The sequence below is a fragment of the Seriola lalandi genome, unplaced genomic scaffold, assembly GCF_002814215.2.
Source record: "Seriola lalandi dorsalis isolate HSWRI2012SDOR001 ecotype SW California unplaced genomic scaffold, Sedor1 jcf7180002052131, whole genome shotgun sequence".
In the NCBI taxonomy this organism is placed as follows: Eukaryota; Metazoa; Chordata; class Actinopteri; order Carangiformes; family Carangidae; genus Seriola; species Seriola lalandi.
Window position 1 is genome coordinate 305,046 of NW_019522684.1, and position 14,846 is coordinate 319,891.

Here is a 14,846-nt window from a genome sequence, read left to right on the forward strand (position 1 = left end):
CTCAAATGAGAACAATGCAAAGCCATAATGGTGCCACAGAAAGGTGTGGAAAAACTGAGTGAACCCCAGAAGGTCCCCTTCTACACATAATCATGCAAAAAATAATAACAGCCACAGGACTGCACTGTGATTGGAGAGCCCTCAGTCATACTACACGTTCACTATTTGTTGCTTGTGCACCAAAACGTTCTCGAGAAATAATACGTTTTTAACAGGGACAGTGCTCACTGCTAATGATAGCCAATGCTGTTGCTGGGACTGAAGATCATTAAAGGCGTGTTGCAGTGTATGATTCTTACAATGTCCTCTGTTTGAACTACACTTCAAACACATAGGATACCTACTTTTCAGTAATACTGAAATTAACAGCTGTATTTTAAATCCCTTCTAATCTCTCTCCTCTTATGTGCGATGGATGTCTCTAACTGTCAGAACAAAATGAAAATTGTTTCATTTTTAATGATGAAGCCTCCACTTAGGGTAGCAGTCTGACGTTACCTTCTGTTGAACCGGTAAACTGTGGTTAACGCTGGAGATATACTATACAGGGCTAAGACATATAAGGAGTGTTTGCGAACTACAGTGCATTTGGAAAGTATTCAGATCCATTCACTTTGTTCACATTTTATGTTGCAGCCTTAAGCTAAAAACATCCCTCATCAATCTACACTCAGTAGAATTTTATACATTTTTGCAAAAGTATTAAAAAGGAAAAACTGAAATATGACATTGACATACTGTAAGTTTTCAGATGCTTTTCTATGAGCCTTGATATTTAGCTCAGGTGCCTTCCATTTCTCTTGGTCATCTTTGAGATGTTCCTACACCTCGGTTGGAGTCCACCTGTGGTAAATTTAATTGATTGGACATGATCTGGAAAGGCACACACCTGTTTATATAAGGTCTCACAGCTGACAAAACAAGAGCACAATGGCCTCCATCATTATTACTGTGGAACAACCAGGACTCTTCCTAGACCTGACCAAACTGATCAATTGGGAAGAAGGGCCTTGGTAAGAGAGGTGAACAAGAACCCGATGGTCACTCTGGCTGAGCTCTAGAGATCCTGTGTGGAGATGGGTTAAACTTCCAGAAGGACAACCATTTCTGCAGCACTCCACTGATTTGGGAAATGTTTTTGTAGCCCTCCCCAGATCTGTGCCTCGACACAATCCTGTCTCTGAGCTCTGCAGGCAGTTTCTTTGACCTCATGGCTTGTTTTTTGCTCTGATATACATTGTCAGCTGTGAGACAGTGTGCTGTGTGCTTTTCCAAATCATGTCCAATCAATTGAATTCACCACAAGAGGACTCCTATCACGGTGTAGAAATATCACAGTAAGCGTCTTACAGCTGACAACAGAATAACAGTGAGCTAGGCTTTACTCTGAGGGTGTTCTACATATCTGTGTCACATGTGAGAATGAAGCCTTACTGTGGAGCTTCTCTCAGATCATGTTCACTGGTTTGTGTGACATATTTCCATAAAGAAACAACCAGACTCCACAAAGCCACGGTGGAATCTGGATTTCCCTGTTGTACAGCAGTAGACACAACTGTCTCAAACTACGGGCCACTGTTAATTGTTTTTAATGAACCACATGTGTTATTGAGCATAACCTTTGTCATGTTGCCAAGGAAGAAATCTGCCAAGGAGTGTATATTTAAATTAGCTGCTGACTCACGCGTTTGTTGCCAACTTGCTAATTTAATATTCAGAGAAAAACACTGCCACACACACACTGTGATCACTTCTGTGTATTGGAGTTGTGATAAACAAAGTATTGGATGACGTGCTTGTTACTTCTTACTGTTGGATGACGGTGGTGTTGTTGGAAGCTACCAACAAAATGCTTAATCTTGTATTTCTGTTTTGTGCTTGTTCATGAATCATTATTTTCTGTTGTCGATATCAGTGACTTTTTTCAGTGATAGCTTTATTCAGTAGGTGATATAACTGACATTTGATAAATTATGTCTACAGGTTTAAATATAAACAGGTGTATTTATGAAAAATCTGACTTATGGAGTGCAGTTGAAGAATCCAAACTAAAATGGCCAGATATTGCTGACTCTATTGAATTATCCATATATAGTTACTCTTTGAAGTTTGAAGTACTGACTCTTTTTTTCTCTCTTTTCAGCAAACTCCAGTCTTCTGGGAGGAGGGGGAGGTGAGTGAGCATTGTTTTTCACTATATCATCCCATTATTTGTTCTATGACATTAAAGCAATTAAAGTTGCATTTGTCAGGTCTGGCATATGGCACAGATACATTCTTCTGTGGGTTTATGGAAGAATTTAGTGACTATTTAGTGTCAAATGTCTTTGTTAAATGTGGCTGAACATGAGGCCAAAACATTAGAGCGTAGTGCAGAGCAACCTTGCACTGTGCCACACTGAGAGATGGTCATTACTTTAGCGGCCTGCCGAAGAACATTATCATCAAAGCAACGGAGGAAATCTGAGGCAGCCGACCGTGGTGTGGGAATAATGGGCAGGGAACTCCAGTAGAATACTCTTGCTCCTGTTCTTCTTTTCTCAAATTTGACTTTTAGAGTGACATGATTGAAATAATCATTCTTCACCACAGTAAGATGAATTGGGGTAAAATGCACCCAGTTAGATGTGGAATGTTAATTTCTAGTCTATTGGGGAATAATTGATGATATGTGAGAAAAGGCATGACAGTGAAATAAGGTCACTGCTTCGGCCGTATCTGTTTATTCGCCTGTGTTGGCTGTCACTTTGAATGTGCCACTGTCACCTGACAGCCCTCAGCTGCACAGGGTGATCCCAACAGCCACATTAGAAGTTGGTACATCTATTTATCTAATACATCTTATCTGTCTAATATAATCCATATATCTATGAAAACTTATTTAGAGTGTGTGTTGTAGGTCTCTATCGGAATTTTTATTTTAGGAGTTTAAGAGACATTTTGTAGCTTTCCTGTATTAATTTAGTCATAGTTGTTTGTTTTTTGTTTTTTTTTCAATCACAGAGCTAAGAAATAGATAAGGATTTGGGCGGTTGGTTAAGATGTTAATGTGTATCATTTTATTCATCACATTTTTGTTTAAAATCACCTAATACTTCTATACAGTGCTATTTAGTATTTTTTTTTTTTTTTTTTACAATACAACAGTATGATAGGACAGAATTATAGACATCACTGGATGGCATTTCTTTCTGTATGTATTTATTTATCCGGGTTATCAAGATGTGAACACCTGGCATGAAATATGAGTCATCAGAGGCAAGAGAGCATAAAGCAATATCAAAACCACAGCATAGTTAACTGCTCTGTGCGCATAGCGTCCATTAGAGTGTACACAGAGCTGTTGAAATCTTATTCATATCTAATCATGGAGCCTGGAGTGGCCCTCATCTTGTCTGGAGACATGGTTCAGACTACAAACTTTCCAGCCGTTACTGCATAGCGGTGCAGCATCCCAATCTGAATAAGTGACATAGAGAGGCCCTCAGCGCACAACCATCTAAAGAACTACTGTGATTGAGATCAGAGGTCACGAACATGCGTCTCCATAACCAAACCAGGCCCTGTAAAACAGGGTATACTGTCCATCTGATTTGGTATTTGTCTCTGCTGCAGTCAACACCCTGTATTGATTTTCCACATACAGAGAAACACAAGAAGCAATTGTCTTTGCTATTATGTTTTCATTATTGTTATTTTGTGGCAAATCACCTTTTTACAGTTCTCTGAATCTTAGACACACGCAGCCTTGATGATTGATCCAGGTTCATCTTCAGCTGATAATAGGTGTTAGGGTATTACAGGTTGCTCCGTTTCAACACAGCAGCAACAGAAATATTGTTGAATTTGTGGCTGTCAACAGTGGAGCACGCGATCTCATGCGTCAATTAATGTCATACTTAGCAAGAAAACATTTCAGTTGATTGTGACCTGCAGCTGTGCTTATTAACTCCAGAGGAATTCTAATTGTAGCTAGTGCCATTTTTTGAGAGCAAAGCCTCCTTTCCTTCTTAATTGACTTCCAGCGATGCTATTCCTGCCAAGTTACTGGCACAAGATACAAGGTCAATTAACTCTAAAACGTTAGGACTCATTTTCTCGTGTTAATAATGACCACAACAAATGTGTGCTATTTTATTATTTCTTATGTGTGTATTCTTGTGCAGCTTGTTTTTGTTATTTTGTCCATGCTAAAGAATGAGGAGATGATTATAACCAGGGAGAGATAACTACTATCTACCAGAGAGCTGAAAATGTTATTTTTTCCCCAAAACAAAGCTCTACACAGTTTCTTTTATCTGCACGGGGCCAAGAGGAGTTTTATCTTGCAGTGTCTTTATCACTCGAAGGTGGCTGCTAAACCTGCAAAACTGTTCTCTGTGTTCTCACCCTGGCCCTCCCACTACCTCTATCTGTGGTTTGGCATGTGAAGACCTCCTGCCTTGGTGGCAGCGAGGATCGATGTGAAGAGGAGATGTGCTCTCATATAGGGCCCTCCTTATCTCCCAGCTGTCTTCTCAGGGCTCTGCAGAGGGGCAGCTTCACAACAGGATGATCCATCATGCTGGCCTAACGCACCTGAGCCATGTTTAGTTCTCACAGCTCTGGAGGTGGGCCTCTCGCCAGTGTGTGAAAAATGGACAAAGTCTTTAGTTTATGTATGGAAAGTTAGTTTACCACCTACTTACTTTTGGAAGGTCTCCTGACTTTACATGGCTTTGAGGAAATATTTGTTATTCCGTCATATGTGTGGGTATCTTTTGAGAGAAAAGTTTCACTTTTCTGCATATCTTATCATAAATTCAACTGATAAGTAATATGTTGTCACAGTATAGCAGTAAAGTCTTTTGTGGGCTTTCAGCCACAGCAGCGTGAGTATTGTGGAAATAAGTGAAAATATAAAGCCCTGAGTGAGATTTGTCCTGCACCCCCCCAAAAAAACCCAGATTATATTCCTAGCATTAGTTATGGAGACAAAAAAAGATTGTTATGCCCTGATGCTCTATTAAATCCTTAGAAATCACTGATAGGAATTCTCTCAGGGTTGTCTGTCTTCAGTGTGTACGCATTGGGGTTAACTAAAATAGCACTGTTATCAGTGTTAGACATGTTGGTCTCACTGGGATTCCATACACACATAGAGGGAAATAACAATGATCTCTGATAATAGCTAAATGAGGCCTTTGTGGATAGAGGGTAATTACGAATGGTACCAGGTTGCTCATGTGATGTGTGTCACTGCATGGCTGGATGGTGGCACAATCCCAAAAGAATAGACCTAATGTAAACATCATGTTGTCTGTGTGTGCGCCCCCCCCCCCCCCCCCCCCATTTTCCTCTTTCTCACACACCCATTGACACACGTGTGCAGACACAAACACAAGCATGCAAGCACACATTGAGCCATGTAATGATACCATGAAGCCCTGTGTAGCTATAGAGAGAGGGAGCTCCACTTGCCTTTGATGTCTCCATCCAGGAGGGGAATTGGCTCATTAGCATTCTAACCAGAGCCATTGCCCATTTAGCACTAGGCTTTAACTAGACCACCCAAACAAATCGTTCACCCCAGGTTGGGCTTCCTTTCCCTGCTCCAGTCAAGCAGCGGGGAACATGCATGGTTGTTTTGTACACCCTGACTCGGGCTAATTTAGCCACGGGCTGCTAAAGCTCACTGAACTCACCAGCCTTTGTCATTGCTTACATAACATAGGCTGTAGCGCTATGTGCCCCCAGCTCTACTCCCTCATAAGTTTCCTAAACAGTGGTGTGAGTCATAGCAAGTACCAACACATACTAATATATGGGATTAATTATGCTTGCTGTGATTAGGCCTGGCTGTGGTGGTGCTCATGCGGTTCTTTGCCCCAACTGAAGACGTCATTGAATGTAGAGTCACAGTTACATGACAAGGCAATGCTTAGTGGCTCTGCTGAGAAAATGCTTGTAAATTACAGATCTAATTAACAGGAGTATAAAGTCCTAGCTGTGACCTCTGGGTGAAATGTGAGAACTTGTTTATAGTAAATTTATCTGACCATAGAACCACAGCATCAGCATTTCAATATAAGCAGACCTACGCAGTAGCTGCTGGACTGGCTCTTACTGCAAACAAAGTTCTCCACCATGCTAAACAAAAGAAAATGTATCCAGTTTTGGACATATGGGTAATCCGTTATCAAGATTCCTAAGTGCTTCACTGTGCTTATCTCTTTAGCCATTCGTTATGCAAAGAGCTCTGTTTTCTTTTCCTGTCACCTCCAGGTGAACCATTATCCTCTGTCTGGCTCCTGCCCGAGGCTTGTTTATTGAGTAGATTGGAGGGGGTGGAGGCATGGTGCTCTGTGCAGGGGGAGGGGAGGTCGAGATATAGGACAGTATAAGGGCTGTCCTAGGTTTAGGCTAGGTGGCCTTTTGTCCCTATGACAGCCATCTCGGCTCTCTGGAAGCACCAGAACTCCCCTGTATGATTAATCACTCAAAGATGACGTATTATTCTCATAACTCATAGATTGCACACTATGTCTGACTGATGGTCCTCAGTTCACAGATGGTAGTAACAGTCATTAGCATAACTTATGACAGAGATAGCGTATTTCCCAGTGGAGTAGGCTAAATAATGTAAAATGATAAATTGAATGCAAAGATTCCCCAGTCAGCACGATACCCATGGGATTTATTTATATCCTCATATTTAGCAGGCAGTTAGTGACACTCTGATCTAGGTCCACCTTGTATTTGTACTCTAATGTTTTGTGTGTTTTTTTAAGTGTGTTTGAGATGGCACTAATATAAATGTGTGTCTGTCCTCTTTGGGATTAACCCTGCTGTTAGGAAATATTTATGAGGTACACTCACAGCATAAATACATTTGTATTCTCCCTCTCTGTCTTTGACTTTGGCATTTAAAGTAAATATATTTACCACTCATTTCAGCATGTTGTGTTCAGGTCAGGGTTTTTGCAATTGTGTTCTTCATGGTTGTTTTTCATACTGCCATCCAAATATGGCGGTGTGTCCTTGCATTAGCTTGAGCCACTGATATTCATTTAAATAATAAAACAAAAAAATCCTTATTTAGCCTCGTTGTTGCATAAACAAAGAAGTCATTTTGCAAATTAAGCTTACTTAGTTAAATTATAAAACAACTTAACGCTACACATCCCAAGTGTAATGCAATTCTAAGCGGGTTCATGCATTAACACTTCACTGTAGTGTTGCCTTGCCTTTGTTAAATATGTAACCCAGTTTACTGACTGTATGATATGCAAGAAAGCATATCTTTCACAAGTTGATCTATTTATAGTTTCTATCAACAAAAGTTCATTCTATGTTTTACCGGACTATAACATTGGTTGCATTTTAATGGAGGGTGGTGAAAAGTGCCCATTACTATATATGCATTTATGTCAAGCACAGTGACATCTTGGTGGATAGCTAAAGGGAAACATCAGTCTTCATATTGAAAAATGATTATGTGGGAAGAACCCCAATGCTGTCAGACCATTTCACCCAATTATTACAGAGATGACGTAATTTAGAGGGCATTCCACTGAAATTAGCAGGACAAGGTCATCGAGTGGACTGCAGTGTGCGGTACCTAAATAGTGATGGAAATTGCATTTCAGCGTGAAAGTGCTGCCACCGCAGAGAACAGTCACACATACACACACATACGCACACCCCAAAATCAGCAGTGATGGATGGACTAATTGATGCAGAAAGAGTGGGCCATTCATTTTTCCATATTTAGGATTAGCATTGTATTATAATGGGAAGGGAAGAAGAAACGGTCAGGGAGTCAATGAACACAAGAGGGAAAGAGGGACAGTGTGAGGAAGAGGTATAAAAAAATGTGGAGACAAAAGGAGGTAGAGAGAAAGATTATGAGCAGTGGTAACAGGACTGGTCAGTTGTGTAATGCTAAGCTTATGAGACATAAGAGAGTGCTCCAAGGGATTTATGGAGAGGTGTGTATCTGAACAAGTGCGAGCGAGAAGGGCATATAGCTGCCACATGTCCTGGTATCCCTCTCTTAGCCTATGAATCATTCATCGCCGTCCCCATGTATAAATCAAGCTGCCGGCCATTGCCTGCGGCAGTCATGTCATTAGGTAGTTGACGGCATCACTTGATCTCTGGCACTGCAGTGTGGGTGAGGGCCTAACTTTAAGCAGCACACATATCAGCATATCAAACTGCGTGTAGCTCCGTGTCTGGCTGTGCTGTAGCAAGCTTTGTGGGGCTAACCAGGACCACACAGAAACATGCTTACTCAAAAAGACATTTCTCCTCTGACACTCACAGTTGCACTTTGCTGTCAAATGGACAGTTTCCTGGAATCCACTCTAGAGAATGTGTCTGTATACTGTAATGCACATTGTGTTTTAATTTGTTGTTGATTGTACTTGACAGTTGAATTTTCCTGCATGCGCAAAACTGTTTTTTTTACACTATAATTTGAATGAATTAGTGATAATGTGTATTCCAAGTGCTTTTGATTTTAACTACAAGGTTGCTATAGACAGAGTAAATGTCCATTTTTTCCCTTAGGCTTAGAGCATCTTGAAAAGATGCCGTTCTCAGCCTGTCTTAGCTTGTTGTGAGGGGAAAAAGGGGTTGTATCTCTGTGATTGAGAATTGCACCAGACATTCTCAGTACCCTACACACCTATTTTCAGTATAATTTTCAGACTGACACAGAGTCTCACTTCCTTTTGCCACTGAGGGGTCATTTGAGGTGGAGGACTTCACTCCTCTAGAATCTCTCCCATCATATATTGAACCAGAGGAGTGAGAAAGTCTGGAGCCTTATCAGTTTGAAATGCAAGCTCTGTCAGCTGCAGCTCAAAACCTTGGGGCAATAGCCAAGCCTCGAGGCAGCTGAGGCTAGGGAGTCTCTGAGTGCTGTAACATCTTGGCATACTGTCTAGGTACAAAGTACAAAGACTTTAAAATGATAATAAATCTATTGTATGAACAATTTTTCGTTGTTTTGACAGTTCTAGTATGTATATTTATGCATGCATTTTTCTGCTCATGCACATGTTTTCAAGTTTGCCTGCAAGGGAACAACACACTTACACAGTAGGCCATCTTGACTTCTCAGAATCATTTAGTTGAGAATAAATATATGTGATATTGCAGTCAGGTCCTCCCCTTCCTTCAGGGCTGCTGTTATAAACATATTGCAGCTGCTTGTTTTCCTTTGTGTTTGACCTCTGAAGCGTCTCTCTCTGCGTTTTGTGCTCTCTCTCCTGATCCCTGAAAGGAAATAAAGATGGCCTTTGACTTAAGTTAGGGGACGAGAAGAGTGATATTCTGCAATCCCACATCACTCCTATGTGTATATGAGCCACTTTGGAATTCACTTTTTGTACACCATAGGACTGGCACCCAAGTTTAAGGATTTTCCACCTTATTCTGTCTCTCCTCATTGTACACAAAGTGAGAATACCACCACAGGGCTTGAGAAGTGGGCAAGAAAGCGTCAATTTAGTTCTCTTCCACATTGCATCACACATGACCCCCTCCCACCCCACCAATCCCTTTCTGCACCAGGATTTCTGGGTCAGTTGTTGAGATTTTAGACAACTCAAAGCATTACCAACCCCATTGTCAGAGCACATTTGTGTCCAACAAGGCTTTGTTGTGGCTCTTTGGGGGTAGATCGTGCATTTGGTCTGTCCATTTTCTTTTGCATGCGTTTGTCTGTGTGTGTTAAGAATATGTGTGCATGTGACTGTGTGTTTGCATGCCAGTGAATGTGAGTGTGAACATGACTGTGCATGCATTTGCTCGCGTGATGGCTTGTCTGTCTGAATTGAAAAGTTAGTGTGCATGTGCGTGCGTGCATGTGTGTGTGTGTGTGTGTGATTCTTATTCTGGGATAACTGGATGCTGAGCTGTCTTGTCAGTTGACTCAGTGGTCAGTTTTGGTCCCGCTGCCCCCAGCAATGCAGGATGGAGTGATGAGATCTGACAGACGGGGACAGTTCTTAGCAGGGCACTACCCCATCCTAAAGTCTCACCAATCATAGCAAGGACATCACAAGAGGCTCAGAGAGCCTAGCCACATGCTCACAAACGATTCAGAGGCTACTGACATACCAATATACCAATCATATGATGACCTCATTATTTTCAAAATGTTTACACAGATTGGACTCTAGAGAAATTCTTGTAAACTATATATTAGGAAGATAGGAGGCTTCCAGTAACAGGCAGGCAGACAGGACATAAGGTAAACAGAAACTGAGAACCACACACAATCCATCATTTAACAAAATCTAGATTTCCAGTTTACAACCTTAACTGATGCCTGAAACTCTATGAAATGTGAAGAAGTTTAGCATCAAAACTTGTGGTCCTGTTTGCTTTGCTGTGAAGTTAAATAGAATTTAATTCCTTAACACAGGGGTTCCCCCCATCCCTCCACTCTGTATATCTAACAGTGGTGAAGGTAATTGAGGAACCAGTAGAGATCAATGGAAGAAATTAGCAGGACATTGCCATTAAGCAGAGCCATTAAATCAATAAACAGCCACCAGGCCAGGCGGAATAACCTTGTTGCAGCAGCCATTTAGTTTGGACAAACAAATAATTTAACTGTTTTTAAGAATATTGCATGTGGTTAATACACTCACACATTGCCATTTATTATTAGATAATTATTAGATTAATTAGACATGTGCAAGAGTTGCTTACTTTGGACTCAGTGAACTAGTTCTCTGCTTTACTTGAGACCACACACAATTAGTGGGAGGGAGGAAGGCAGCTACTCTGACTGTTAACACCACATAGGTGTGGTAGCACATGCTTGGTTTTAATTACAACAATTACTAAATTGCTGAGTTTGATTTTACTGTAAATGTACCATGTACCATTCTGGTATGTTAACTATAGCTTCCTTCACAGCAGAGGTAGATGTTCACACTTCAAGGCTCTCGGGGTTTTGTGCTGTCTAAACAGTGCGTGCCATAATTCCACTCAGCACTAGGCATCACAAAAGCAGAAATGAACAATCACACAGAGTGCTGATTGCTCTCAAGTAGCTAATATTTATGTTACTGTATATAGATGTGAGGCTTGAGTATGTGGAAGTGCACTGATAATAATGGGTCTTTGAACTTGCAGTGAGTGGAGGGGCAGGAGAATATTCACGTGAGCATCTCTAAAGAGCTGGTTGGTGGCTGATTAGTGGCACTTCTCTGACATTTTCTGTGCAGACACTGACCTGTTATGGTGGCCTTTCGCCAACTAGTAACAAACTGTCAAGCTTTCTGCATCTCTCATGGGGCAGCCTAGTTAGCTGTGTCTGACAGGCCACTTGCCTACAAGTGAGGTTTCAGCCCAGAGAGGGCAGAGCAAGCTCCAGAGGAAAGCTGTCATCTTTTTGTCAGACCACAGGGAAAGGGAGGAGTTTCTCGCTCCCTCTCTTCTTGCGTCTCTCTCTCTCACCCTCTATCTATCCTTCTGTCTGTGTCAGCCTGTTCCCCTGGTGAAGATCTTCACTTTCCCAGTGTTTGTTATGCTCCTCTCAGCCTGGCTGTGCAGAATAAACAGGCGGGTGTCAGAGGATGAAACGCCAAGCGTCCCCAAGGAGCTGGGCGCGTCGTTGCGTTAACCCCCTCACTGTTGCCTCCTGAGGGCCACAGCAGCCATCCCAGTATGCTAGCTGAAAGTGACACAGAGACAGCCAGTTGGACTGAGGTGAAAGACGCTTCAAGTGTCCTTCCTGAGGGAGAGATGAGCGTTTATACCGCAGGGATGATGCCCACCACTCCACCTAATCCTCTTTTCCCAGCCACTTCATTATCACTCACACTCTGCAGCTGCAGTATGTGTGTGAAGAAAGATCTCAGAGGAGAACCACAGTATCTCACATAAAGGTAGAGAGAGAGGAAAGAGTATTGAAGAAGTGGGGAAAAAGGCGAAGAAAAATGAGGGACGAGAAAGGTGCTATGAAGGGACAGAGGGATACGCAGAGTAAAAACTATGGTGGAGGTGGACATAGTGGGTGTTAGTGAGAGGAACAGTTTGCGTAATGTCTTCTAATTTTCCTTTGCATATTCATGTATTTTCACGACAGAAGCAAGTAGCCGGCAAAACTGAAAAGAAATAAGGGGAACACAGATCCTCTCATCATCAAACAGCACACTTAATCAAATACAGATACACAGGCCGTTTTGTTGATTGGATAGCTTTACAGTTAAATAATAAGCATGTTTGTAGGGACATGCTGTGTGTTTATAGAGTCCTGTGTATTCAGGATGCAAATCTTTAGGAAAAGAGGCTCCAGAAATTGAGTTGTTTTCGGTTTACACGATGCTGGTATATGTTTTCCTTTCTGCGTTGGGCATGTGCAGAGGTGTCTGCTGGGAAGAAGATTAATTTCTGAGTGGGAGAGTGCAGCAAAGCTATTTGAGCCCACTGAAACATGTTGGCTCTCTACTGTGAGACTCGCATTAGCACATGCCATAATTGATGGAGGAGCATACTTAGCAGTAATAATTGGCATTATAGGGTGTGGTATCAAGACATCATTTTCAGAAAGCTCTAATTAAGCTTTTTGCTGTGGCTTTGGCGTAGCAATGACTGTCCAGTATCATTGGGAACGCTTTCTAAGCCTCTGATAAACACACTGCTTGCCAATCAGTTTGTTCTGGGCCTCCCATGTGCAGGGAAAAATAAACAAGTTCATCAAACAGTGAGAGACAGAGCTCCTCTCCACTGACTCCAGTCCTGGCCCTGATGAAACAGCAATCAGCTCAGTACCATAGGGAGCCATTGTGTTTACAGTCGGTGGGTGGATAGACTGCTGCTTGCTAGGGGAGTTTAGACCTTTGAGACCAGCTGGGACATTCCCACCACCAGCCAGCCCCACCTGTGAAATTGCAAGCAAGACCCTGTCCCTTCCCGTCAACCTCCAAGGCCGTTGGAGTGATCAACACCACACTGACACTTTCCCAAGGCACTCCAATCAAGTATTCAGGGGGTTGGTGGCGCAAATAAGATAGAGGGCTGGGATACATGTGGGCATGTGACTCTCTTGGCGGTATAAGGATGACAAAGCACACACAGCTGTAGTGCTGATCTCTGTTTGTCTCTAAAGGTCGAGATGTGGGTGGGATTGGAGTAAAGCAGAAGAAACAGTTAACCTTAATGCCACTTCTGAAACAACTGTGTCTTCACCTCCAAGGTTCAGTTCCTCCTTTGATAATTATTTGAAATTCTGCATTAGCTTCTTCAAATTTCACTGGCAGCAGCCCAAAGATTAGGCACACGTTATTCCACAGTAGCTGTTTTTATACACTGTGTTCTGTGTACCACATGAAAAAGTAAGCCTGAAGGAAATACTGTAGGATAGAGTGTGAATGCGAGCCTCAGCTGACAGCCCCTGGAACATGTTTCTCCCTCTCGGTGGGCAGTGGAGAAAACCTCACCAAGCGTGACAATAACAGAACGCCAAAACATGGATTGGGCCAAATGAGCTGTGAACGCAAACAAAGTAGCGAATTTGTACTGTGGCGTTTGGGGTGGACATGTGTCCCCTCAGCATGTTAAATACTGCACACAGTCTTACAGACAGGCAGGCAGTGAAAAAGGAAGAATAATTAAGGAGAGATAAAAGACGAGGCAGAAAGACGGAAGGTAAAGAAAGCAAAACAAAGCAGTAATGACGATGTCTTCCCAAGGATGTGTATGTTAATCATTCTAGCGCTGCAGTATTTGAGAACTTTTGTGTAGGAATGCTATCTGTCTGGATCCCATCTGAGATTTGTCATGCCTTATGGTAAATTTTTGAAGCGTGACCTACACGAGTGGAATAGCTGTTCTGTTTCGTTGTCCCCCTGAGAATCTGTTTTTTTTTTTTTTTTTGGTCTGTTTATAACTTCGCATTAATTTATGAGTATTAATATAAGCTTGTATATGATTTGTCTTTGAGTATCTGTGTTTCTGTGAGCTCTGTGTTATTCCTGGACCCGGCAGTGTACCCAACACGGTCTCTGCAATCCTAAGTCTAGCGCAGCTGTTAAATGTTTTATTTACTGAGCCTTGATGAGATAAGAGCCGAGTGTTTTGGAATGTCTGTCTGAGGACATCAGCATGCCTCTCTCTGTGTGTGTATGCGCCTTTTATGTGCTGATTGGTCATTTGGCATCCGTCCCCCAACACCTAAATGGACTCTTAGAGCAACTCAGGAAGGCCATAAACATAAGCAGCTGATGGCAAAGCTAGTCTGAAAGAAAAAAAAAAATCCTAATAATACATGCACTTTTTTGAAGCGTTCCGCTGGGTTATTCTACAAATGGATTTTCAAACTTTTAAGTGTGTGGCTATTTAGCTTGAAGCTTCACATTTTTAAGGGCTGGATTGTTGTGTATTGTGTATATTGAATTGTTTTACTCTCCCTCTTCCTCCATTTGAGACTGAGGTAGACCAGTTCAAGAATCAAGAGGGCCAAACTGCATGGAAAATGGATCTGTGCTGGGTGGCTTGTTAATTCCCCAGCGTGCCTCCTGAGGTGAATCGCTCTCGATGCGGACGCTGCCTTTGATCATTCACAAAGCATGTCGCAGCAAGGTCTGCTCCGGCACCCAACAGATGGTCATTAAATCATGCGTTTTATTTTACTGGAGCTTTTTACATTCCTGCAAGATCTGTTTGCTTTTATTGCTGCCATTTAGGATGTCTACCATGCTGATTAGAAACATGCAGAGGCTTTTTGTGAGTATGCCAATAGACCTGATGGAAAAACAATGAGCATACTAACATTTCATTAATTCTGACTCAACACTCAATTGCAGGGTTATTTCACTTGCAAAGCACACAGAGGTAGAGGT

At 42.1% G+C, this 14,846-nt stretch overlaps 1 protein-coding gene across 1 annotated transcript in view; it reads left to right on the forward strand.

Moving 5' to 3' along the window:
* Positions 1 to 14,846, forward strand: part of macrod2 (mono-ADP ribosylhydrolase 2) — a gene marked incomplete at its 3' end in the record, with an annotated part of 305,651 nt that overhangs the window by 113,664 nt on the left and 177,141 nt on the right. The window contains exon 4 of the mRNA XM_023400106.2: positions 2,144 to 2,173. Coding sequence (XP_023255874.1) covers positions 2,144 to 2,173 — 30 coding nt within the window. The remainder of the gene's footprint in view (positions 1 to 2,143; positions 2,174 to 14,846) is intronic.